Genomic DNA, 25,640 nt, shown 5'->3' on the forward strand with positions numbered 1-25,640 from the left:
CAGAATGGGTGTAACCACAGCCAGCCCTGACTAGCACCAGGACAAGGACAGGGCTGGCCTGAATGGTATTACCACCCTTATGCACCCTTAGTCTCAGGCAGATTGCAGGTGTCTGCAGTTTATAAAGCCCAGACAAAATTAGAGGCTAGAGAACCCCTTTGAGGTCGCAAGGAAGCAAGTGCAAAAGGTAACACAAGGACAGCTCCAGCAGTCAACTTAAATGCTTTTATTGACAATGTCTCTGAACAATAATAAGCAAACAATGCTTAAGTTTCATCCAAATTCACTTTCCACATGTCAAAAAAGACCTCAAGGTAGAAAAAAATAAAATAAAAATATAAATATCTGAGAATCCGTCTTAATAAATAAATTAAAAACACAATAAAAACGTTTTCATGGAAAACTTATGTCAGAACATTCAGACCACCTCAACAATGCATGATCAGTAAAGTTACAATGAACATCAATGTAGAACTACAGTACATGGATATAGCTATTTATCTACCTACTAGAAAATAAAATAGAGTCTCTTTCCCCCCACATAAGATGGGTCATTGCTAAGTCATCAGAACACGATATTGCCAGGAACACAGTAGTTATTGTTAATCAGCTGCACTAGATACGAGTTGGAGATACCCAGCACCAGGTTAAATTCCAATCATTTAAAACCAAGAGATTAATTAGTTAATGCTAGTGATACTAAGGAGGGGAGGGAGTCACCTACCCAGCCATGTGGGACATGCTACAGACTACCAGCTCTCATGGATGGGCCACTGGGGACAAGACAAACTCCATGCGATTTGCTACATCTCTGGAAGAGGTAAGAGACCTCGGTGCATGACGCTCTGCCAGGCCCCGGGGCGCCAGGCCAGACAGGGGGTGGCGGTGGCAGGGCCCTCCCCAGGCCTGGGGAGCCCCATGGGGCACAGCTGCAAGTCCGTGGGGGTGCGTGGGCAGGGGAGGGGGCCCAGCAGGTCAGTCAGTGCTGGAGCCCTTCACAAAGCCAGCAGGGTGGGGGAGCTGAGGGAGTCGGACGAGGGCTCGTTGCTGCTGCTGCCCTTCCGGTGCGCGGCAGCGCAGCTGGGGAAGGCCTCTGCCTCGGGGTAGGTGAAGACGAAGGTGGAGGTGTAGGTGCTGGGGCACGGGGTGCAGGTCACCACAGGGGTGCAGAGGGGCTCCAGCTCACCGCTGGTCCCGGCAGTCAGCGACTCCCAGTCCGACGGGTAGAAGGAGGCTCCAGGCAGGTCCATGTCGGGCACAGAGCGGGAGGCCTCCCGCGGCCCCGTGGAGAAGAGCAGCTCGTCGAAGGGCTCAGCCTTGAGCTCCAGCCCGCTGCTGCCGGTCTCCTTGGGCGGCACGGCCGGCGGCGCTTCAGGCATCAGCGGCAGAGCAAAGGCAGCCTCCTCGGTCATGGGGGGGCTGGGGGTGCCCAGGTCCAGCGCGGTAGCGGCGCTGGCAGCTGCCAGCTCCTCGGAGAAGCACAACTCCTCGGGCATCTTGCATGCGGGCCGGTGAGCCGCCAGGATAAACTCCAGCTTCTCCTTCTCCTTCAGCAGGTTTGCAATCTCCGCCTGTAGCGCGGACTTCTCCTCCTCCAGCTGGTCGGTCTCCTGCAGAGAGAGCAGGCTGTCAGCCAGGGCCGGCATCACTCCCAGCTGGAGTCCCCTTCCTCCTGTCATCCCCGCCCCCGGTACTCCCTCTTCCCCCGCCACCTCCCGGGCAGCACTTACCGCCTGCAGCGTGTCGGTGAGCTCCCGCCGCCGGTTGCGGCACTTGGCCGCTGCCATCTTGTTCCGTTCCCGGCGGATCCTTCTCTTTTCCTCCTCCTCCGGGGACAGCTGCGGGCAGAGAGAGACAGCTCAGTCCCGGTGCCCCCCCGGCCAGAGCAGCCCGCCGGCGGCGCGTATCCCCAGTCCCCCGCAACAACTCCGATCCGCACTCACCTGTTCGACTTTGCCCCGGCGGCCGATGCTCTGTCCGCGGCCGCCCGGCGCCTTCAGCAGTGCGGGGCGGGAGTAGGAGGTGGTGGGGGCGGCCGCCGAGACGCTGTAGGGGTGCCCGCGGCTCTGGGAGGGGGCCACTGAAGAGATGAGAGTGGGCTGCACCAGCCACTGCAGGTCGGGGCTGGTGGAGATAGCCGTCACCGTAGGCACAAAGCTGGCGCTGGAGGCGGCCAGGTCGGTGCAGAAGTCCTGTAGGTCAGAGGAAGGGGGGCTGCCGTCAGCGGAGCGCCCGGGCCGCTCCCCGCCGTCCCCGGGGCCGCGGCGCCGCGCTGCCAGCGCCGGCTCCACACGAGAGCGGCCTGTTATAAATATCTCTGACGTCCGCGCTGACGCAGACGCTGCTCCGGAGTCTCCTCAATGAACTCGCGTTTTATCAATGAAGCCGCTTTACACACCCGCCGCAGAGCGCGGCCCGGGCTACGGCACCCCCCAACCGCCCCACCTCGGCACCGGGGCCGCTCCCCATGCCAGTCCCCAGCCTGACCTCCTCCGCGGACACGGCCAGCCCCGCGCCAGCCGCTCCCGTCCCGTCCCCTCCTACCCTGGCCAAGAGCGCAGCCGGCACGCTCGGCAACTCACCTGCGGGTTGACAGGCGAGCCCATGCTCGAGAAGGAGTCCGCCGGAGAGGGGTAGTAGGTGAGGCTGTCCCCGGCCGGGGAAGCGCTGCTGCAGCGGGAGGACGAAGCCTCGTACTCTCCGGCGAAGCCCTGATACATCATGTCGGCTCGGTGCGCTCAAGCCGAAAGTGAGAGGTGATGCGACGGTAGCGAAGCGTCCTTGGGGATGAAGCGAGGAGGGGTCGGCTGCGTGCGTCCCTGTGCCGGTCCGCGCCGCGCGTCTCTCCGCTCCACCGCCGGGGCTGCCTGAGCTGCTGGAGTACCGCGCCGTGCCTCCCTTTTATACCCCCTCCAGCCGACGTCACAGGGAACGCGCCACCCGCGCCTTTGGGGGGGGCCGCCCGCCCCGCGCTCGCCCCGCGCCTCCCCGGGGCCGCCCCGCGCGCCGTCTGCCCCCGCCCCCCCCGGGAGAGACCCAAGGCACGGGGCGGGGGGTGACAGCAGGGGCGGAGGGGCCCCAGGGCAGAACAGGAGGGAGAGGCCATGGAGCTTCCCCCCCCGCGCGGAGTGGTACGGCCGGGCTCGGGAACCCACTGACGCAGATATCCTTATATGGGATACATCCTGTGCGAGGGGGCGTGACTGACGGGAAGCGCTCCAGGCTGCAGCCAAGTGCGGCGGGCGGGCGGCGCGCGGGACGGGACGGGACGGGACGGTTCGGGACGCGACGGCCCCTCCCCCTCCCCCCCTCGCCTGGCGAGACCCTGCGGGGGCTGCCGTGGGGGCGCTGCCGTGGGGGCACTGCCATGGGGGATGCCGTCCCGCAGCAGGTGACCCCCTCCCCGGGGGCGCCGTCCCGCCCTCAAGTGATCCCCTGCCTCAGCGGGGCCCCGCACAGCCTTGCAGCCTTGGAGCAAGGTGCTCCAAGGAAGGCGGCGAAAAAGGGGCGCGGCGGGCCGGGGGTGCGCTTTGCGCTGCAAGTCAAGCCCCATCGTCAGCACTGAGCGGGGTCTGCCCGTAGCTGGGCACAGGTACTCGACGGGCCTCAGGCAGGGAAAGCTCAGCTTAACACCCGTCCCTGCAGCGAGGAGCGCGTTATGCTCATGTGTCACTATTGACTTCCCTATTATGTGTATTTGTAATTATCGAGAGTGAGGGTAATGGCACAGGGCGATGGGAAGCCCTGCCAGGGAAGCCTGAGGGGCCGCAGCCCTCCGAGAAGGTTGGGAGAGCTTGGGATGGCGGGGGGGGGGGGACTGGGATAGCCGCCAAGAGCATGGGCAAAAAGCCACCGGGAAACCACCGACGAGGAGAGAAAGGGGCGAGGCTCGTCCTTTCCTCCAGTTTGGGTTTTGTTTTGATCCTTGTTGCAGCGAAGCCCGGAGACACCCACCCACGACGGGGATGTCGGCAGCCCTGGCTCAGGTCAGGCTAAGGTGGGAGCCAGACCGCAGACTCGCCTTGCACGGGAGCCAAGAGATCGCGGCTATAGATAGTAACAGGGAAGCTGCAGCAGGGAGCGTGTTTACAGCAACAAACAGAGCCTGCAGCGCAGTCTCCAGGCAGAGCGTCACCCAGCCAGGCTGGGATCCTGCTGGCAGCCGCTCCCTCTGTTTGAGCTCATGGGCTAAATGCAGCGCTTGATGCTGCTGCTGTTGCTGTTGCTGCGCGAGCAACCTCCGTTCTTAGAGATCTGGGCCACGGGGGCGGGAGAACTGGGCCAGCTGCTATTTCTGAACTGCCCGTCAGAGCAGAGGGGACAGCCAAGGACTGCCGCAGCTCACGGCCCCTGCCGCTCCCTGGGAAAGGACCTGCGGGGGCCCGTGCTGCTCTCAGCAGCTCAGTGCTGGCCCGCGGGCCAGTCCATCCCGGGGCAGGCATCTGCCACCCTAGGTTCCTGTACTGCCACCGGCTCCTTGCCCCGGCCAGCACTCCCCTCACGCCAGTTACTGAAATAATGGGGCAAACATGGTCTCTTTGGCAGCCCCAGGCTGCAGGTGAGGAGACCCTCAGCAACGCCCAGAGGAAGCATTGCCAGCAAATTAGCAAAGCCACAACCCTGCCATCTCTGCCAGCAGTGAGCAAAGGGCCAAACCTCTGCAGCCACAGGGCCTAGGTTGACACATCGGTGCCCAGCATGGGCAAGAGCCTCTGACACAGTTTCCAGTCTCAGACATTTGCCAGGCACATTTAGAAAAACTCAGTTTAGCCTTTCTCTCTATAAACTGCCCCAGAGTTCCTCTACCCAAAATACTTTCCTCAAAAGAAGTGTCTGGAAATCAGGGGGGGAATCCACCTCACCAAAGCCCACAATATTTTTGTGGTGCCCATGCAAACCACCTGTTGCCATCTCCACTGGTGACCAAGCATGATCTGTTTGTACCAAACGGAAAGTGCACGGATGCCGCACAGCTCTAACACGTGGAGGCAACGAAACAGAGAAAGCGAAAACACATGACGTGGGTTTGTTGTTTGCTCCAAACACAGGGTGCACACGTTTTACCACAGTATGTGTGAGAACAAAAAAAGGAAGCAGGCGGTACCACAGCGACAAAACAGAGTCAGAGCATGAACCCTCCTGCCTGGGCGAGAGGGTTGCCCTCACCAGCATGCCAGGCAGATGGAGGTTCCTCACCTCCCCTGCCAGGTGGGAATGGGAAGAGGCATTAGACCCTCATAAATTACAGCGATCTGTGGAGTGGACCATGAGTTCGGTGAACACTACAATATTATTAAACCTGTACAACCAGGGCCAGCAGGGTTTTGCCAGACTCTGGTGGTGCTTGACAGGGTCTCATCTGCAGGGACATGAGGGACTATTCCCTTGCTTCAGACAAGCCCACTGCACCTCCGGGTCCCATGCTGGTGAGGTGGAAGTGGCTGCTGACTGTGACCAGCAGGGAGATGGCTCTTCCCAGATTCCTGGCCAGACAGAAGAGGCCATTCCCACTGCCCTTCTTGGGCATCACAATGGTGCCGGCAGGGCAGAAGGACAGCATCCATCCAATGAGGATCTTGTCCTGCATACCAACAGAACCCCTCCACTTTACTGGCCTTCACTTCTCCTCCTAATGAGCAGGGAGATGGGAAAGCTTGCAGCTCTGAGGCTTACAACAGAACAGTGAGATCCTAAACCTCAGAGTGCAACACTGGAACTTGGCCCTACTTTCACAGCCCTGCTTCATCTACGCTTGCAACTCAGGTTGGCCTTGCAAAACCACTGCAGAAAAGCACCTGAAGTGTGGGGGCCAGTGCAACTGCACAGCCAAAACCCATTTCAGGGGCAAGAGATGGCTGTGCCTAAATCTGGCCATGCACCAGGGGAAAGTTCATGCCAGCAACATGGCCCTTTGGCAGTCACATGACTGCCTCAACCCACTCTCTTTCAGCAGCACTGACTGCAGCATGGTTCCATATTCCCTCTCTAGACACACAACGTGATGGACATCTGCTTCCAGCTAAACAGAGACTGTTGGGGTCATTGGGAAGGAGACCAGACAGCCAGAGTTCAGCAGCAGAACTGGCATGCATGGGGCACTGCTGTGACACCATTAATAGCTCCCTGCACTGAGAAGTCATCGCTGCTTGGCGAAGCATCCTGCCTAGACTAACAGAGGATCAATAACCTGAGCACCTGTTGCAGTACAGATTTTATGGGCAAGATCCAGAGGCATTTGTGAAATTCTCCCCACACACACCTGCACACCCACTGCTCCTGGTGTCCCACAATGCATTCACTCCCAGCACAAGGAATCCCATCCTTCCCCTTGGCCCCAGAGAGGCTTTTAAAGCCAGGCAGAGGCTGCAGGACTTAAAAGAAAACAGGACGGAAAAGCAGAAAAGGGCATTGAAAAACCAATGGTGGGAGCCTGGCCCCTCTGTTGATGTGGCTGGGGAGCAAAGGGTGGAGGAAGGGCTCATGGTATGTTATCCAAGTGTCCTGAACTCCCCCCAAGACTCACTGCACCTGTCACCCTCCCATCCAGCCTGGGAGCCTCCAGGAGGGCAGGGTTCCCACCTCTGCTGGTCTTAAAGGTACAGCGCATACCCAAAGCAAAGTATAAATAGTAATTAATAATCACAGCAGCTGGGTGTGTGACGGGGACATCCTAAAGAATAAACACCACGAGCAGAGACATCCCGGCATCTCGTGGTCGCACAGCCGCGTGCCATGGGCCGCCAATTACTGTGAATGATGCTGTTGTGCCATCCCAGTCATTGTCACCGCTCTTTGCCTGCACTGTGCTGGATACAAACTCACCAGGCACAGCTGGACCTTGCTGCCCACGCTGAGGAACCCATGCACTGCTCACAGCCAGCAGGTGTGAAAGAGCTTCACCCATCGCAGCATTTCCTCTGCGCCCTCTTGCCCAAGGCCAGGCTGGCAGTCGTCACCCCACGAGCCAGGGTTCATAACCCTGAGTAATTTGAGCACAAAGTTCTCCAGATAAAACTCCAAAACTCCTGCTGCTGCCGCCACCAATGTGCCGTGTGTGTTATGGCAGTGCGACAAAGCCAGAACACCATGGCCAAGCTGGCCTCTTCCCAGCTGCAGCAACACAGGACCATCCCAGGGCATTGTGCATGCTCACAGGTATGGTTCCTGGGCACTGATCAGCTGGGAGGAGAGGAGAGGAGAGGAAAATGCACTCAGTGAAAGGCAGCATGTTCAAACCCAGTGACAGACAGGATGATGCAGGACTTTTCTGATTATCAGACAAGATCCAAACAAGGCAAGCACAACTGTGATTTATTTCCTTGATGGAACCCCACGAGATGCCTGCAATAAAAACCCACACAATCAAGAGAAAGCTTGGGCTTCCTGTTGTGTCCAAGAGCCTTCTGGAGGTGGGAGCTGAATGGCCACATTACACAAGCTATCTCTTTCCTGTGTGGCTGGGCAGCAATACTGATGCTTGTGCTGGGGCCGGGGTGCAGGGGTCCTGCTCCTCTACTGGTGTAGTGGCTCTTGAGTAAAAATGGGTCAAAGGTAGCAAAGGAGGAAGTGCTGAGAAGAAGGAGGAAAATGCCACTGTGCTTAGCTAAGGAGATTTTGTTACAGATGGAGAACAAAGCAGCTGAAGTGAAGGGGCAGGATGTTGAAGATTGTTTAGCACAGGACCGAAAGAAACCTTCTAGTTGTTGTGACTGGGGAATGCTCTGGGGAAAAAAAAGGCTCAAGGCAACTCAGGATAGACAAAGGATCGCAAAGGATAGTCTGGGAGGAAGAAAGACACACTGAGCCTTTGTCACTGCCTGGAGAAACAACCCTGCTTCACTGGAGATAGTCCCCAGGTCACCTTTCTCCTGTGCCATTGAGTGTCAGACGCCAGCATGCCAGGTGGGCTGGCTGCCCTGGAGGACAGTCATGAACACAAGTAAGATCTCCCTCTTTGAGTCCTTAACTCTTGTAGTGACGGGGCTGTCACAGGGACTCACAGAGAATCAGCCTGCCCTGGCCCACCGGCAAGTCACATTCAGTTGCTGCTGCTGAAAGGAAATGGCAAGACTTGAAGCGAGGTGTTTGCACCCTTCTCCAACTGAGGCGTGCCTCTGGCTGAACAGGCAGAGCCAAAGGGAGCAGTCAGCTCAGTGCAAAGATGCTGTCACTGCAGGAATGGAGACCCCAGGAATGGAGAAAGAGAATAAATAATAAGGTATGGCTACGTGGTGAGTTGGCCTTCTCTGCCCTAGGAACAAACATTGGGAATACCCCAGGAAGCTGAGGTTCCTTAGATGGTATTTAAGAAATGTAACAAATACAAAATTCAGTATTATTAAATCGTCTGGGGTTAACAGTGCCATGAATACATAAACATGTAAACAGTGCAGAGCACTGCCAGCCCAGCCCCGAGGCTTTGATCTTCCCCATGCATTCAGATCTGCCAAGCAATTTGGTTTGGCAGGGGATAGCTGCTGGAAGAGGAAACATCTTTTGTGTTAACTCGTTCCTAAGTATCTGCACAGCCAGAGTTAAGCATATGCCTGTGCAGAGAGACCTGGGAGTACGGCATTGACAGATCATCTGTGTGCTCTGCCCCACCTCTGCACAGTGAACAGGGTCTGGAGGAGAGTCTCTTGTGCTCATTGCTAGCAGCTCACAGCTCGTCCCGAGCTGAGAAAAGCTCTTGCCATCATCCAGGCCCATACCAGACTCTGAAGAGATTGTCCATTTTCTTCGCTGTCAAGGTCACATATTAAACATGTAGACAATAATAAGCATGCCAGAGAATCTAGGCCTGGAAACTCAAGGACCTTTCACAGAAGAGGCACAGCAGTCCAGTTTGGGACTGTTTGACTTGGTGATTGCACATGGAGAACCTGTCCTCTGTACTTTCCTGCCAGGAGCCTGGCTGCCAGGGGCACAACTGCCAAGCCAGTGGGGTCAGGTTAACTTGCTTTGTCACTGTTTGCTTTAGGATCTCAGTAGAGCTCAGCGGGCTGCAAAACTGGCACCTCTCGCCCATGTGAGATACCACTGGACGGTGCTGGCCTCCCTGGGCACCGAGTGCCAGTGCAGATGTGGGCAGGCACCAGCCTGGAGAGAAAGGCGCCCTGTGCTCCCCAGTAAGGTAGCCTGGAGGGGTCCCTGTCCCCGGTTCCTCTAGTCAGGGGTTCCCTCCTGCCTTCTCCAAGCAAACCCAGCATTTCCCAGGGAGCTGGAGATGGCCTGGTGCTGGAGAGGAACTGGAGTACGGAGCTGTGAGTTTGGGCTCTTGCGGCTGAAATGGGGCACCGTGGGCCCCACCCAGCACACAGCACCCCCACAGGGCCCAGTGTCTCCCTCCTGCCATGCACAGCTGTGCAGGACTCCTCCAGGCTGCCAGGCCCACCTGGACTAGACACTGGAGTTTTGGGGTGCTTGCTGAAGTCAACATCCCAGCCAGGCTCCCAGATCTCCCCACCCGGACAGCCGGCAGGTTCAGAATGGCAGCAGTGGGCGTGGGACTGTATGAGCAAGTACACAGGGCAGTGGACACACCAAATGTGTTTGCACCTTACCCCCAGACAAGTGTGGAATCCAGAAAAACCAGTAAAATATTGTAAAAAGCAGTGGTGCCAACCTGGCAACCCCAGAGAGACACAAAACACTGTTATGTCCTGGGGTCTGGCACTGGCCAGCGGGTGGTGAGCATTCATATTGTGTATCATTTGTTTGGTTTTACCTCCTTTCCCTTTTACTATCATTGTTTGGCATGATTATAGCATGTAACTTTGTTTTCAATTATTATAGTGTTCTTATCTCAACCTACAAGTTTGCCTCCTTCCCCTTTCACATCCATAGGATGGCAGGGAGAGAGGGGAGCTGAGCGAGAGGCCGTGGTGCCTGATTTCCACCCCGGTTTGAGCCCCGGCAGTCCGTTCTGTGGCCGGGGGCCCCCCGCTCCCGGGCCCATCCCAGGCGCGGCCCGGTCCCAGGCGCGGCCCGGCGAGGGGGCGGTCTCGGCTCGCGCGGGCCCCGCCCCGCGTCCCTCCGGCCAATCGCGGCGCTGTTGCCGGGGCCGGGCCCGGCGCCTGACGTTGCCCGGGAGACGGCGGGACGTTGACAACACACAAACCCGTGACGTCGGCGCGTGGTTCCCGTGGAAACGGAATGGCGACGTCATCGCCTCCCCCTCCCACCCCCCCGCCGGAGCGCGCGTCAGCCGCGCGGGAGGGGCGGGGCCGGGCGGCGGGCGGGGCGCGGTCGCCACGGCAGCGGGAGCGGCTGTTGTTTGTTTGGGAGGCGGCGGCCCGGCCGGGCGGGGCCTGCGGCGGCCCCGGCCCCCCCGCCGGCTCCTGCCCACGCGGCTGCCGCCGGGGCACCTCGGCCCGGCCGGGCCCGGGCAGCCCCGCAGGCCGGGGTTCCCCGCGGGCAGGAGGCAGCGGTGTGGGCTGTGGGTTAGCACAGGTCCCTCCAGCCGGCAGCCCCACGGGCGGCTGGGCGCCCCTCCTCCGTGCGCCGGGAGGGCGCGGGCTGGTAACCTGAGCAGGGAGATGGGCCCGGGATTAAAAATAATGCCGCTGAGAAGGTGGGTTTTTTTTTAACTGGGAACAGCGGTGCAGCCCTCTGCACTGAGGAGCCTGGCTGGCAATGCGAACAGCCCAGCTGCAGGAAGAGCCCGGAGCTGGGAGAGTCGGATGGATGGAAGGATGGATGGATGGATGGAAGGATGGATGGATGGATGGATGGATGGATGGATGGATGGATGGATGGATGGATGGATGGATGGATGGATGGATGGATGGATGGATGGATGGATGGATGTGCACATGAGCTCCTGCCCTGCTGCAGGTACTGGCTAAGCACCCCCAGCACATGTGAACAGGTCTGCTGTGCCCATCATCCAACTTGCTGAGTGCAGTGTGGATGTAAAGTGAATGTCCAGCAAACCTGAGAAATCTAGCATTGGAACAAGTGGAAAGAAACTAAGAAGTGAATCACAGACGTTGCAGTGTTTTCTGGTCCATCTCTTGAAGAGTGGCCTGATCCCTCGGCATCCTTTGCCAGCAGCATCGTCTGAAAAGCCTGCTCTGCCAAAGTTGCTCAGCAGACTGCCCAGTGCCATCTACACTCTTGTCACCAGCAGCGGGGGTGCCCGGCAGAGGCGAAACAGAGCAAATGCTCTCCCTGCATTCCGGGGCAGCAGGGGCTGCTCCAGAGAGCCCTGTTCCCGGTGCATTGTTTCCTCCCCGGCAGCCGGCCTTTGGGTGCTCCTTTGGGCGTCTTTCTCTCTGACATCAGCTTCCTCCCTTACAATGCGTGGCGGCCAGAGCCCTGCTAGGTGAAACACCCCATGGAGAGGCGGCTGGCGGAGGGACCCACCCACCGGCATCCCCGGTTTCCCCTGCCAGGGCCGGCTGGGTGGCTCCTTGAAATCCCAAAAGCTGTCTTTGCACTGGGGGTTGCGCAGGAGCTGCTGGCAGACGGGAGAGGAGGGAACCTCGGGGCCGCCCCGGCCTCGGCCGCTGAGCCGGGTGCCTGCGGGGTGGGAACTCCCAGCGACTGTTCCCGCCGCCGCCATCTGCTGAGGCCAGCAAACTGGAAACCAGCTGCTTGCCCAACCCTCGCCAGCAGCCAGGCTCTTGTCATTGCTCTTGGCTTTACATCAGCTCTGTTTAGTTTGGCAGGCTGAGGGCAGCAGGTTCAATCCGGGCGATTTTACGAGGGCTGGTTCCTGTCCCACACCCCTCGGTGGGGAACACGGCGTACGCTGAGGATACCCTCGCCCTGCAGCCCCGGGGCAGGAAAGGGCGCGGCTGAAATTAGTGTTTGCTTCTCAAGGGCAAGCCTGAAGTGCCGGTGTTTGGGAAGGTAATCAGCGGGCGTGAGAAAAGGCTTTCCGCACGGTCACGGCAGCGTTCCGCATTCCGGGGGGAGCCGGTCACCTGCTCCCGGAGACCGCTGGCCGTGTGGGAAAGTGTGGGTAGGTGGCCAAAGGCAGGGATCACGCCTGGGGTTCGGGGCCGCAGTACAGAGCATGTCCAAAGTCACCGGTCGCCAGGGCTGGAGGGATGTCCCGCCAGGACATGTCCCACAGCCTTTGCCGCGGGCGCTGCCTGCCACTGACACACAGGGGGGATGCGTCTGATGCATCCAGGCAGCTGGTGCCTATGGCATGAGGGCTTCTCCTCCGTGTTTCACGTTAACACGAGAAAGGAGAGATGCCACTAATTACACCAATTATTCCTGCTGCTCCCCTTGTCCCAAAACAGGCTGTCAGCCCTCTGGCCCCATCCCATCCCAGGGCACACGCAGCAGTGCTGGCTAGCACAGGCACTCGCAGCTCCTGGGCTGCAGGGAGTCACAGACACCAATTAGCCCAGTGTTCTCCTCATTTGCACATGCCTCATCTCAATCAACTGGCCAACTGGGCTATTTTCAGTGTGCCCTGTCCTGCCAGCCAGGGCTGCTACTGGGTTGCCACCCTGTCTGCTATAGGGCCTCACCTGCAGAAAGGGAGGGAGCAGTGGGGCAGAGGACAGGGAAGGACTGGCAGTGCAGAGGACAGAGTTCAACATCCAGAAGTGCGTCTGCCCAACCCTGTTCCTGCTGCTCCATCCCAAATCTCTCCTGTCCTGTGTCACGCAGGCCCAGCTGAGTGATGCTGTGGGACAAGAGCAAGCAAACCAGAGATGGAAGGTAGGGGAGGGGGGTGGGCAATGTAACCCTGCGGTGCTCCTAGTCCCCTCCTGCTCAAGTCACATGTTTCATTTCTTTGCAGCAGACATAGGAGCATGTAGACCTGTGGCAAGCCAGTTCAGAGAGCTGACCTGGATGGAAACAGAACACTTTATTTCAGCAGGTTGAAGGTCAGCTCAGGCTGCTTGCTGCTCGGGCTTGCCATGGGCTGAACTGTCAGGGTACCTTCACCACTGGGGGACCTCATTCCCATTCCTTGCCAGGTCCATTTCTCAGCTGTGGTGTGGTAAGTTGCCCTCTTTTGCTAGCCCAAGAGAAAACTCTTTGCTGTTTTTTGTCAATCTGTCCTCTGCCATTTTACCATGGTGAAGTGATTGAGAGCAGAGTCAAGAGTCAGCCAGTGCATGGAGAAGGCTCCCATGGTCCCATGCCAGGAAGAGTGGGAACAGCCAGCCCACGACAGCTCGGTGTGCATTTTTTTGCTGCAGAGCTGCAACTTGGGTGGATGGGCACTCGCCTGTGCTGGCACGACACAGGGTGTGGTGCTGGCAGCCACCCCACTCCCTCCATATCAGCTGATTCAAATCTGGGAGGCACAGCCAGCACCTTCTGAGCCAAGCCAGGGTGCCCGGTGCTGCTCAGGAGCCTCGCAGTGAGCTGTGCTGGAAGACAACTAACCCCAGAAAGACAAAAGATGATGGCTTCTCTGCCAGAACAGCTCCTCAGTCTGGTTTGCCAGGCAGTTGTGTATAGTGTTGTGCTGGCACAACAGGGAGGATCTGAGTGAGCTCTGTGGAATTGGTATTGCTTACACCACTTCAAACAGCCTCAGCACCAAAAAAGGGTAAGCATGGCCACAGAGGCAACTTCAAGCTAACAGGGCTCCAGTTATCAGCAGAGTCTCTGAGTCCAAGCCTGAGACACATCTTTACTGAATTGCTGCACTAGGAAAGGAGAGATGGATCTGAGCTCCTGCAGGAGGACTTGTCCTTTCACACAATATTTGAATATATTTGCACTTCTCTGCAGAACTCATAGGAGTCTAGTTGGCTGCTCTCCCATTTCAGTATATTCCAAGTCTGCAATATTTTCACTCCCTGAAGTATTTTAGTTTCTTCGTGCATTTCTTGTTTGCTCTGGTGCCAGTTCTGGCAGGTTTAGTGACCTCTGCCCCCGGGCAGCATTCCACATCAGTATTGAGGGGGCTGCATTACTGCATTACTGTGCAACAGCATTACTCCTCTCCTGTGTCCGCACCCTGTGTGTAGGGGCTTACAGGGCTGCTGCTCTCTCCACACAAATACTCTCCCTCCACACACACTCACATAATCTTTGGGATGCTCCCCCGCATCCTACACTCCTCCTCTCGGCTCTGATTATCCTCTCCCTCCCTAGCAAGAAGGAGCACTCTGGAGTGAACTACTCACTGCGATCGTGACTGTTGTGAAACAGTTTATCTTCCTACGGGAGCGGCAGCCCTTGCCTGTCAGCCTGTGCCTGGCGCTCACAACGCCTCCAGCGCTCACAACCCCGCTTCCTTCTCCCTGACGTGCACAAATGCACGCTCCTGCACGCACACCCGGCCCTCCTCCGGCATGCCTTTTGCGCCCGCCGCTTTCCCCGGAGATCATGCCAGCACAGGGGATGCGGTGGTGTGCTGAGGGGGCTGGGGCTCCTGGCGCCAGTGGGGGATGCATGAGGAAGACAGATATGGGTCCTGTTGGGAACACCCCAAGGACGTAGTTCTCCCACCCCAGCCTGTTGCAGATTGGGCGGGTGGGTGGTGGTTGCACATGGACCACAGCCCCCTTGTCCTGCGGGTTATCCCTGGCCCAGCAGTGCCTCGGGAGCAGCCAGACAGAAGGTATGGGCATTCAGGCAGGCACATGCCCGGAGGGGGAGGGAGTCGGATGCCGTGGCTACCGCAGAGGCTCGGCGGTGTTCCCAGGAGGTGACTCTTTAGGAAGTGGGTGCGTCCTGCCGGTGCCACGGCGGGAGGCCCAGCGGGAACTGCGTGGGAGCGAGGAGAGCCACGGAGCAGGCTGGGTCCTAGCCTGACCCCTGGTCATTAGGGAGAAGGCGGCTTTGACATGAGTCAGCAGGAGAGCTGAGCACAGGGTAAGAGACCGGAGAAGCAGGGAGGTGCCAATCAACATCGTGACACGTCCTAATTACTTTAGCTTGTGCTATTAAATTTGCTTGCTTGTACAAGAAACAAAAGCAAGAGACATTCCTCAAAACTCCCTCCAGGCAGTGGGCTCTAGCACCTTGCCCATATGTTGGCGGACTCTTCCAATGTCAGACGCAGAAAGGAGTCCTGGTCATGCCGCCTCTTGCCAAAAATTCCCAAGCCGGCAAGCCCAAAGCTTGCTGCCCTGCCTCACTAGCCTGGGACCAGGCACCGGAGCATCTCTGACGAATGCACCACCCGCGAGGGCCAGGCGTGGAGGAGCCACAGCCCACAGGGGCGAGCAGCCCTGCCTAAAGCCTCCGCTCGCTGCGGCTGGGGAATGGCCATCGCGCCGGGGCTGGGCGCTGTGCTCAGCTAGCACGGAGCCGCATCCAGCGGCTGCTCACCGCGCAGTGCCTTACGTGCGGGAGGGCAGCCCCGGGAGCGGCCCCCGGGCGGCACAGCGCCTCGGCCAGAGTCAGACAGAGGTATCCCCGAGTACCAGGAACCACAGGTAGCTAGGGCAAGAGCCGCCCACATCTCCTGCATCCCATGGTAACAAGCTGCCCAGCACCCAGTGCCAGTGCTTGCCTGGCTGTGCCAGGCACCTCTGCGGCCCCGTGGGCCTCCTGCACACCCGCACAGGTTCCACCGGGAGAGCAGCTTCCTCCTGCTGTGGCTGCTGCAGCTGCTGCCACCTAATGGAGCCGCTCCTCTTGCCCGGGAGAGATGAGAGCGGCGGTGCTCTGCGGCCAGAGCGTGCCCACTGCGGGCAGCCCGCAGCCGCTTGTGCCCGCTGCGCTGCCGGGGGAGCACGTGTGATGTGCTGGCGCTGGAACGGTGAAAGCCCTGGGTGTGTGCCACACCGCACGGCAAGGAGGAGAGCCAGGCTCTCCCTATAGATGGTCGCCCCTGAATCTCGTTGTCACTCTCTCCGTCTCCGCACGCACTCACACACGGCACACACGGCACACGCTCGGCACACCTGGCCCACGCAGCCGCACGCAGGTCTCGGCTGCCGGCAGCGAGCCTCCGAGCCTCGGGTTTGAAAGCAAAGCAGCTCCCAAGCGACGCGGGTCATGGCAAGATGCTTTATATAACCCACCGCCACAGAGAAAACCAAAATAGCTGCCTCCCTGCTGCTCAGTTCGTCTCTTCCATCAAACACGGATAAAATTAGAGCAGGCCGTGACGTGCACCTACGTCTGCGCAGGGACTCCAGGGAGACGGAGGGAGCCGGCTCAGGGCTCTGCCATTAGTGGCACAGCCTGCCAGAGCTTTCAAGTAAGATCTGTCAGCAAGGCTGGTGTATGGCCGCAGGGGATGGATGTGTGGAAGAGGAGGCGGCAGGGGGGAGCACGGCTGCCGAAGGCTCACGGGGACGGCTCCATGCCTCATCGCTGCCTTTGGGGAACGCAGGCTGAGCGCTCTCACGCAAGCTGGCCTTCAGCGCTGCGCTGACCCCCGCTTTTCCAGCGGGGACACCACCGGGGGCGGAGCAGGGCTTCTCTGGTGGCTCTGGATTCACCGTGTCTGAGGCCAAACTCCCGAGCAGGGGAGTACTGGAATAGGAATACTTCTGCCAGAACTTTCTAGCAAACTTGTTTCTGTGGGCTGGAACGTGGAGCTGCTGCTGTCCCCTGGGAGGTGACCTGCAGAGCCGGCCAGGTCCCCTTGTCTGCTGACTTTGCAACCTGGTAGAGCCATAGGCTGTGTAGTACTGAAAGGAGGGGAAAAGCTGACTCTGAAAACACTGTGTGGAGACTCAGACCCTTTTAAGAAAGAAAAAAGAACAGGGAAATAAAGCCAGGGGAAAAGCCTAGAAAGAAGCTGGAAAACAGTCACTCACACTCCTGTACAGACACATAGATTAGGTCTGAGACTTTCCCTGCTGACATGAGAAATCTCAGTTGCTCAAAGCTCCTGATTACTAGGTAAAAGTAATAGTGTCATTGTCCAAAGCACACATAGATGAAGGTGTCTAATTTCTCTTTTGGATGTATTTGCTTTGATATTCTTTGCCTGGTTTACCAGTCTGAACAGAGGAATGTGGTAATCTGTTATTTTGTGACATTGCTCTTGTCTGTGACTTTGGGCACAACTTTACCTGATGTCTGTGTGTCTGTATGGGGGCTTTGGTGTCCCATCCTGAATTCTGGGGCTAATATTCTCCATCCTCATTTAACTGACATGTTGAAGACTTGTGAAGGGGAGCAAGTTAATGCAATGTCATACACTAAAGATGAGAAGAGCCCTGGAAAAAATGGCTGTGTTTTTCATTATTTATGGAAAAACAACAGCAACAACAAAAGACAAAAACTGTTCTCCTACCCTGAGGGGCATGTGCCTACTTGTGAAGGTAATATATGCTGTGTCCCCTGGACCCGTGCCACCTTCTCCCTCCACCTCTGTCATATGACAGTGCTGAATAAATCTCTTTTTGGAGAGATGGCTCGGATCCCAGACAGATCCTGGAGACAGGAATCACTGATATATATATATATATATATATATAGCAGCATAGCAAGAGGTGAGTAGGGCAGCCACAGGAGCAGTTCCTCATGCTGGGCTCAAAAAATCCCAAACCCCAAACCACTCAGAACAAATGAAGTCTGTTCATCTTCTCCATGAGTTCCTGGAGGTGAAAGCTCAACAGGAATGAAGTGGCTGGATAAGAGAAGGAATAACCGTGTCACATGGTGATGTCCCTGCTCACTCAGTCCTGCCCTCAGCCTGGCAAGGCCAGCTGGAAGTTGCTTGTGTATCCTTGGGGAAATTGTTTGCTGAGTGTCCACTGATGACTGTTATCTCTGGTTTCTGAGGAATTGCCTTGCTGCAATCCAAATGTCAACCATAAAGTGCAGAACACCTGGTGTGTCCCTCATGTCTTCTGTTATCTTTTTCTCCTTTGGCCCATGACAATGCAATGGGGTATGGAGTGGCTGGAGTGGCACAGACTGGTGTTGTGTATTCAGTGAGGCAGTTCAGAAAGTGTGTTTGGCAATCAAAGGGCTGTACAGCAAAATCCAGCTTCCCTGGGTTGGTACCAAGGTCTGGGTGACTCTCCCAGCCACAAACTCCTCAATGCACAACTCAGTGCAGCCTCACACCCCTGTGATGCTAATCCTACTGCCCATCCCACGCGCAGGCAGAACTCCTGGTGCTTCCTGCCAGGGGCATGGGGCATTCATTCATCTTCTGGCTGCCCAGGTTGCCAGGTTCTTTGACTCCACTTAAATTGTGGATTTGTAGCAGAAAGCCTCTGAGAGAGCAGAGTATACAGAAGTGGAAAGGATGGGACAGGCCAGAAGGGGCCACAAAACCTGTCCTTTCCCCACAAGCCACAAGTCAGCCCTGCTCAGGTCAGGCTGGCTGTTGCTGAAGAGTTACGAGACACCTAAGGCAGGTGAGGCAGCCAGGGACCAGCTGCTGGGAAAGGGAGAGAGGGTCACACATCTCCATGGCCCAGAATATTGTAAATCTTTTGTGCTTCCACTGCACTCACACCTTGCCTGTGCCTTCTCTTACAAAGCAGCTCTTGAGGATTGGAAGATGTAACACATGCACATGAAATATCAGGGTGTATTTGCTGCAGGAAAAGGCAGGAGAGCATTGTGATATGGTCTGGGATTTCCCCGAGGCTGTTGGAGGACGGGTTTTACTAGCGGGATCTCTGCTGGGATGAGATGAATGGGAAGCAGGATTCATTTGCAATCCCTCTTACGTCAACACTTGACAGAAGACTTAATGACTGGGATTTCCCTCTGATTATCCTGGGGGAAATGGAGATCATTCTACAGCTCTCGCCCAGTGTCAGGCAAAGAGCCATTCTCAGGCTGTTAAAGTCTCTTTAGATGTCAGGAATAAAAATTGTTTCCTGTGAGCAGCAGCGATGAGTATCCTGGCACAACTGTGGTCTGAAAAGGATACTTATAACAGGAGCATCTTTTTCCTCAAACTCTCAGCATATTCCTCTTTCATAACTGTTCTGTAGCTCAAAATAACCTGTCCTGGCAGCTGGTGTTACTTGCATAAAGAGGAAGCTGAGGCCTTCAATGAGGTCAAAGGGAAGAGCACTCTGTCTAGACCAACATCCCTGGGGATTTCAGCCCCTGCCTCCTGGAAAACCCCCTGCTCCAGAATTGCCCTGGTGAGTCAGAGCACAAAGCCAGCACTGAGACAAACTCCAGAGCTATCCCAGCACTCTGACACCTCCGGGGAAGGCTTCTGCAGGGCAAAGGAAATTTCCACTTTGCTCTTACCAATTGATCCTCATCAGTCTTCATAGCCATGATGCAGCATGGGTGAGAACCTGTGATTACACATCCTATCCATCTTCACTGTGTGTTTTTCCATTCCCTCCAGCCAGAATGCCCTCCTTGTGCAGCTCTCCAAAGGGCCTGTCACCTGATACTGTCTGTATCAGACATTGCAATGGCCAGCCAGGGCTTTGGTGCTCGCTGAGACAGCCACGCTGGCAAGGCTCCCATGGCCCAGCGGCCTTGGGTACAGTGCTTAGGGGTGACTCAGTGCCTTGTTCAACAGTGAGCAAAGCACTATCTCCAAAGTACCTCTTCCCTGGGTTTTGGGGTGCCTGCTGGCCCCCCTCCCAGCCCAGCAGCTCACTCTGCCTTTGCAGAAGGAACTCCTCAATGCAGAAGTTGCCCATCTGCACCAAGTGGCCACGGAGGCTGTGGTTTGGGTGAGCCATCCTGCCCCCAGAAATCTTGCTCTAGAGGAGTTATTAATATTCCTATTGCCCATGTGCCATGCTGACTAGCTTCCAGAGATAGTGCTCTGCTCATGTGCCTCTGGAGAGAGGGGACTTCCCAGGCCTAATTCGATGCTTCCCATTCCTGCTTTCTTACACACCAATCTCTGTCGAGGCTATGAATATGTCCTGCTGAATCAGTGTTCATCCAGCCAACTTCCCTTTTTCACAAGGGGAAATATTTATAATCCAACAGTCAAGCCACCACGCAGTGCAGCTGGTGGAAGACATCCAATAAACATCCCATCTAACTGCTGCCTTTGCTGCCAAGCCTCCTCCCAAGAACTGGTGACTTGAGCAGCATTCAGCTGCACTGCTGTCGATATACAAGAACTCATATTCATCATGGCTTTTGCTAGGTGCTGGCCATTCTGATGAGCTGCAGGAAGGAATGTTCTTCATGCTAATCTTCAAATAATCAGCAAGGTTATTCTGAGCTGAAAAAAAAATGTGAGTCTGGAAGAATTCACTAAGCATTCTCTTCAGTGGGGAACATAGCTTGATACTCTCCATTAAATCTAGCATGAAGATATCTTTGAAATAGATATCATTACTGTGCATAGATGTCCTTTTTCTATTCTTATCAGGTGATATGAGGATAATATAATTCAGAAATCATGGCTCCATAGCTACAGCTGAGATTAGTCTTGTATTTCAAATTAGAAATTCCAACTCTCTATTGTCTTGGTATTTTCTCCCCAGTGTTCTTGCACTTACTCTCTATGTATAAGAAGGAAAGATCTAGGAACAGACAGATAAAAATGTTAAATATCTGAAAAGTTAAAAAATAATTAAAATTAGGCCTTGAAGAAATACATCCTCCAGTAACAAAATGTTTCAACATTTAATCATCACTGTCATAGAATAATAAAAAGACTTCAGGCTTCCTACACAATAAAAGCTTCTTGCTATCATGTGCAAAGCCTACACAAGAGTATTTACTTTTTTAATTCCTGAATATTTTTCACATTACTTTTGACATGTGAAAGTCTCTCTGGATGGTTACATTAAGAATTCAGTTCAGAATTTTTCTTTTAAAAATACCACTGAAGTCACAGCTTGTCTTAGCTGGGAATCACTTGGAAGAGTTGCCCTTAGACACACTGATACTCAAGCCTTTCCTGGTAGCTAATCTGGTACTTTTCCTCATCTATTTCCCTCAGTTGCTGTCTCCTCGCAGCTTAGGCAGACACCTTTCTTGAGAGTGAAATCAACCATGTTCCCATCAGGTACAGCTGGAGGATAGGTTCTGTGACAGGATCGCAGTCATCAAAATCTGAAACTGATTCTAAGGAAATACTTTTACAGACATTGGCCAGCACCTCAGGAAAGCATCTGATTAAAGAGTTCAGCAATATTAAAAAGCATTGAAATTTATATGGCTGGCAGAAAGATCCAGATTTATAAAAATGAGTGTATGTTTTAAAAAGGATAGTAAGTCTTCTTCTGAGAGCCTAGGTCTAACTCAGAGTTGTTTGATGCTGGAGCAAATATATCCTGTCCTTCTGCTGTGGACTTCTCCATTGCCCTATGCCATATCCACCTGCAGCCTTTATCAGACAGAGGACAGTGGAGGAGCTGGTCTGAGTGGCCTGGGGATCCCCATCAGTTGGTAAGGAGGAGGTGAGTGAGGGCTGGAGCTGAACTGCATGGAGGTGGACCTGGCCAAGCAGCTGTTATTTAAGATGCTGTACACTGGGCAAGGACAGCTGTGTGCCTGACAGCACAGTCAGACTCATGCAGAGCATCACTACACAAGGTAACTGCTGATTAGACCTTGATTTCAGCATAAATTCAGTTTGAAGAAACCTGGAGTGTGATTTATCTAACCAGATTTAGATGTCTGGTTCAGGATGAGGAGACCTCTCTAGAATAACTTATTTCTCCCCATTGCTTGGAAAGGGAATGCAGCCCCCACCGCCCATGAGATGCAGAGATATGCATTTAATCAGATGGATCTCAGCTATGGTCTTTTAAGAAAAAGTAACTATAAAGTCACGCCCCAAACACAAAACGTAATCTCTTGTGCCTTGTTTTGAGCCTGCACTGTGATTCACAACTGAAAGAAAAATAATGGTATGACTTAACACTGGAGAATTTGCCTATTGAGACAAGACAATACCTCAAGCTTCTATTTTTTTACAGTTGTGGCTTAGGTAACAAAACCTCTTTTGTAGAGATTCTTGAAAGCCTGTGCAAACAGTAATTTGTTACCCTCCCTGAGCAGAGGCATGTTTATCACAAAGGTCAGAGGAGGACAGGGCTGGCACTTGAGAGGAGGTAACAAGCCAGCTGCTTCTTGCAGAGGTTGGGCGTTTCTAGGTGAACTCTGTATTGGTGTTTGCTGGAAAAGTTAATCCCAACAGTGTTGCTGGTGAGTAGGAAAGGCCAGCAGGCCTCTGCTGGACATGGTTCAAGCTGCTGGGGCTGTGGGAGAAGCAGGGCTTTGCCTGGAGCCATCCATTGGGAATGGAAGGGGATATGGGCCTCCCTTGAACTCCAGGAGGGCAGTAGGTGAAAGTTGCTGGGAAGTGAAGTGGGAGGTTTCCTCAAAAAGATGGGAGGGCTGTCAGGCTATTGCTTAAAAGTTGAAAACCTGTCTGGCAGCAGGAAATGCTCTGGGGAGAGATGAGAGAAGAATCATGAATGCTCGCTTCCTCAAAGTGGTTTGTTTGTGATTGAATCTGGGCTGTCTTTGATGAAGGACATTTTGTTTCCCTAAATGAACTCATAACTTAGGTTGAGCCTCATACAGTTGATTTCAAGCAATTCACATCCATGAAGGATTTTGAAGTACTTTGTAGGAGTAACTTTAGTCACTTGGTGAAATGGAAGCAGATACATATAAATATGTATATTTATATGTACCATATAAATATACATGTATATTTATATGGTGCATATAAATATACATATTTATATGTATCTGCTTCATATGTAGCAGATACATATAAATATACATATTTATATGTATCTGCTTCATATGTATATAAATATACATATTTATATGTATATTTATATGCACCATATAAATATACTGTAACAGTAGTTCATCTCCTCAAAGGATTCAACTCTGAATGATTCTGGCTATCTAAAGTTGTTTTGTTCCATGCCTCTTACCCAAATGCTATATATTTTAGCTATATGGCCAGCACACAGTACATGTCATCTCTGGACAGATTACAGGAGAGACAAAGCAGTGCAATGCTGTTCTATGGCTGTTTAGCCACTGATTTATTTTTAGTTGGTTGAATAGCATCTCTATCTGGATTGTGATCACAATGATGACTGTGAGAGTTATATCCCAGCAATGAGTTCAAATATAGACCCTTAAAAGGAATGGCCTTGCACTTTCTAGAAGTGGTGGATGGATAATTTTGCATGGTTAGTAAAAACACTGATTAGCATCGTAAAGCATTTGTAATTTTTATAGCATTTTCTCAGTAGCTTGTAGTGGATTGCCAGGTGCAAGGCAGAATGCTAAAGGATTCAAACATAAAAGTAAGTCTAGAATAGTTTTTAAGAGGAACATTGTTTCAACATTTTATTGTCCAAAAGAAGAAAATGCAAAAATGCCACAGCAGCTGACGCAAAAGCAGTAAAAAAAAGGTCTAATTACGTAATTCATACACATTCATACACATTGTTTCATGGAGAAAGCAAATTAGTGTTGCTTTCTGCCATTTACCATAGATAAAAGATACATTTTGGTGTGGCAGGAATTGACTTCTGCTAACACTCTGTGAACTTTGTCAGTTGGGAAAAAATTAGAAATTTGGTGAGAAAAGGCATATTTTCTTCAATGGCCTTTGCTGTCTCAGACTATTTAGAAATCCAAAGGTTTCCATTGCTCTTTTGCTGAAACAGATCTGAAAGCCGAATAATTCATTGCTCTTTTCATCACTTTCAAGACAGTGATAAAACTGCATTAGGGATATTTGGAAATATAGAAGATATCTTTTATCACATGAATAAAATGGTTTGAATTTTGTCAGTGTGTCACAATTGGCAGCTGATATTAATATTTATTTTGGGGATACATCATTTGTCGATGGGTTGGTGGTAGAGAGAAGGAATACCTGCCTTCAGCTGATGCTGAGCTCCCACAGCACTTAACACAGCAGATTAAGCTAAAATAGGTCATGGCTTCATCTGGAAAATTGTGTAACAAGTTATCAATCTCTCCTTCACCTCTGTTAAGGGTTTTTGAATTACAGGAAGCATTTAATTTTGTTAGCCTCCACTATGTGGAAATATTAAGGCATGTCCCTGCAAGACTGTTATTTCCTAACCTGCAGCTGAAAGGATCTCCAAATGCTTTCCCTCTGCTCTAAGTTTCTTTGCACACTCAAGGGAAATTGCCCCATTGCATGTTTAAGTGCTTTTAAAAAAAGCTGGGGATTGTGAAGATACTCACAGCAGCTCTGTACCATTTTATTTCATAACACACTGAAGCACTAAGGGATCTCTGAGGGGGTTTTATAATTAGATCTGAACTTGCCTGTGTGGCAGTTTCTAGAATAATGCATCCACAGGAGGAGACTACAACAGAAAGCAGGGGATAAATTTGTTGGTCATAAATGTAACTCATCTAAAAATGTACTGTGACAAAATGGCCACAGTAGAAAGGGATTGTAGTAAGTCATATATTTGCTTTTTAATGACTGAGTTCACACTTTGATTCTAGAAAATGAGGCTGCTTTAACATGGATGAGACACTTCCTCTGGAAAATAAGGCAATATTGAATGTTTTAGACATGTTAGACGGCTGGATACATATCACTGGTTTGAGGGATGTCCTGCATGAAGAAATTTGTCATGCTGTGCCAGCTTTGTGAGGAATTTTATGGTAGAACATTTCATATCTTCATATCCTAGTAATCTGTGTTTCTTAAAGTTTGTGAAATAGTTCTTTCTGCCTTAAGTACTGCAATGGAAAGAATGTTTTCATTTGCAAATATACTTTGACATATTGCAGAAAGAGCCAAATATTTATTTTATTATGGTTACATTTCCAAATAATTTAATTGTCCAAGTAAGGGAAGGTTTGTGAACTGATAAAAGATTTAAAAATGTATTGAAATGTCCATCAAATGACTGAAAATCTCACTTCAAACAATAAACTGGAGTTTAAAGTAAGGGCAAAGGTCTAATGCTAGGAGGTTTTTGTTGTTTAGGCGGCTTTTTAGTGAATTATTTTTTTGTGAAAGTTTTTTTATTTCCCTCCAAGTAATGAGGTCACTCCACCACTGTACATTTGGGCTTAGTGCCTGTTTCTGCAGGAGACCTTCACCATACTTTCTCAGTAAGTGTGAGAACAAGCAGGCAAAAAGCGCTGAACTGTTCTTTAAAATGCTCTGTAGGTGAACATCCAAGCATAAAATTTGCTGCTTAAAGCCTCTTTAGATTAAAGTTTGTACCAACTCCTTGTTATTGCTTGTCATTAAAGACATGTTTTGACCAGAGAGAGAACACAGCTGGTGAGGTTCAAGGAATAAAAGTGGAACAATGGTGTAATATTTTTTTACTCAAGCGAACAGAAATAAAAAAGATATTTTGCTGTCTAGCAATATTACTATCCATTTATTTCTTCCTGCTTTTCCTTACACCTTAGCACACCAAAATATTTGCAGCTGATCTCAGGAGCTGACTGCAACTGTGGTGATCATAAGCACACACCAGTGCAATTTTCCTCCTCGCTGTTTGCAGGTTATGCCACAGAGCAGTCACTGCTCCCAGCTGTGCCTGTTCTTCCTGGCAGCTGCACTGCCAGGCCAGGAGGCTGGGAATGGAGGGGATGCGGTGCCAGGGGAAGCAGCGGCCCAAAGCTGGTCAGGGTCTTGGAGCACAAGCCATATGAAGAACGACTGAGGGAGCTGGGGTTGTTTAGCCTGGAGAAAAGGAGACTAAGGGGTGACCTTATCACTCTCTACAACTTCCTGAAGGGTGGCTGTAGTGAGCTGGGGGTCGGCCTCTTTCTCCGGGCGACAACAGATAGAACAAGAGGACACAGTC

At 53.2% G+C, this 25,640-nt stretch overlaps 1 protein-coding gene across 1 annotated transcript; it reads right to left on the bottom strand.

Annotated features, from left to right (window-relative positions):
* Positions 1-211: 211 nt before the first annotated feature.
* Positions 212-2,862, bottom strand: FOS (Fos proto-oncogene, AP-1 transcription factor subunit). The gene is made up of 4 exons (XM_063160270.1): positions 2,583-2,862; positions 1,944-2,192; positions 1,731-1,838; positions 212-1,610 (listed from the first exon to the last, which is right to left on the bottom strand). The coding sequence occupies exons 1-4, from the start codon at positions 2,721-2,723 to the stop codon at positions 996-998; spliced, it is 1,113 nt and encodes a 370-aa protein (XP_063016340.1). The 5' UTR covers positions 2,724-2,862; the 3' UTR covers positions 212-995.
* Positions 2,863-25,640: the final 22,778 nt, after the last annotated feature.

This window comes from Melospiza melodia, chromosome 6 (assembly GCF_035770615.1).
Source record: "Melospiza melodia melodia isolate bMelMel2 chromosome 6, bMelMel2.pri, whole genome shotgun sequence".
NCBI lineage: Eukaryota > Metazoa > Chordata > Aves > Passeriformes > Passerellidae > Melospiza > Melospiza melodia.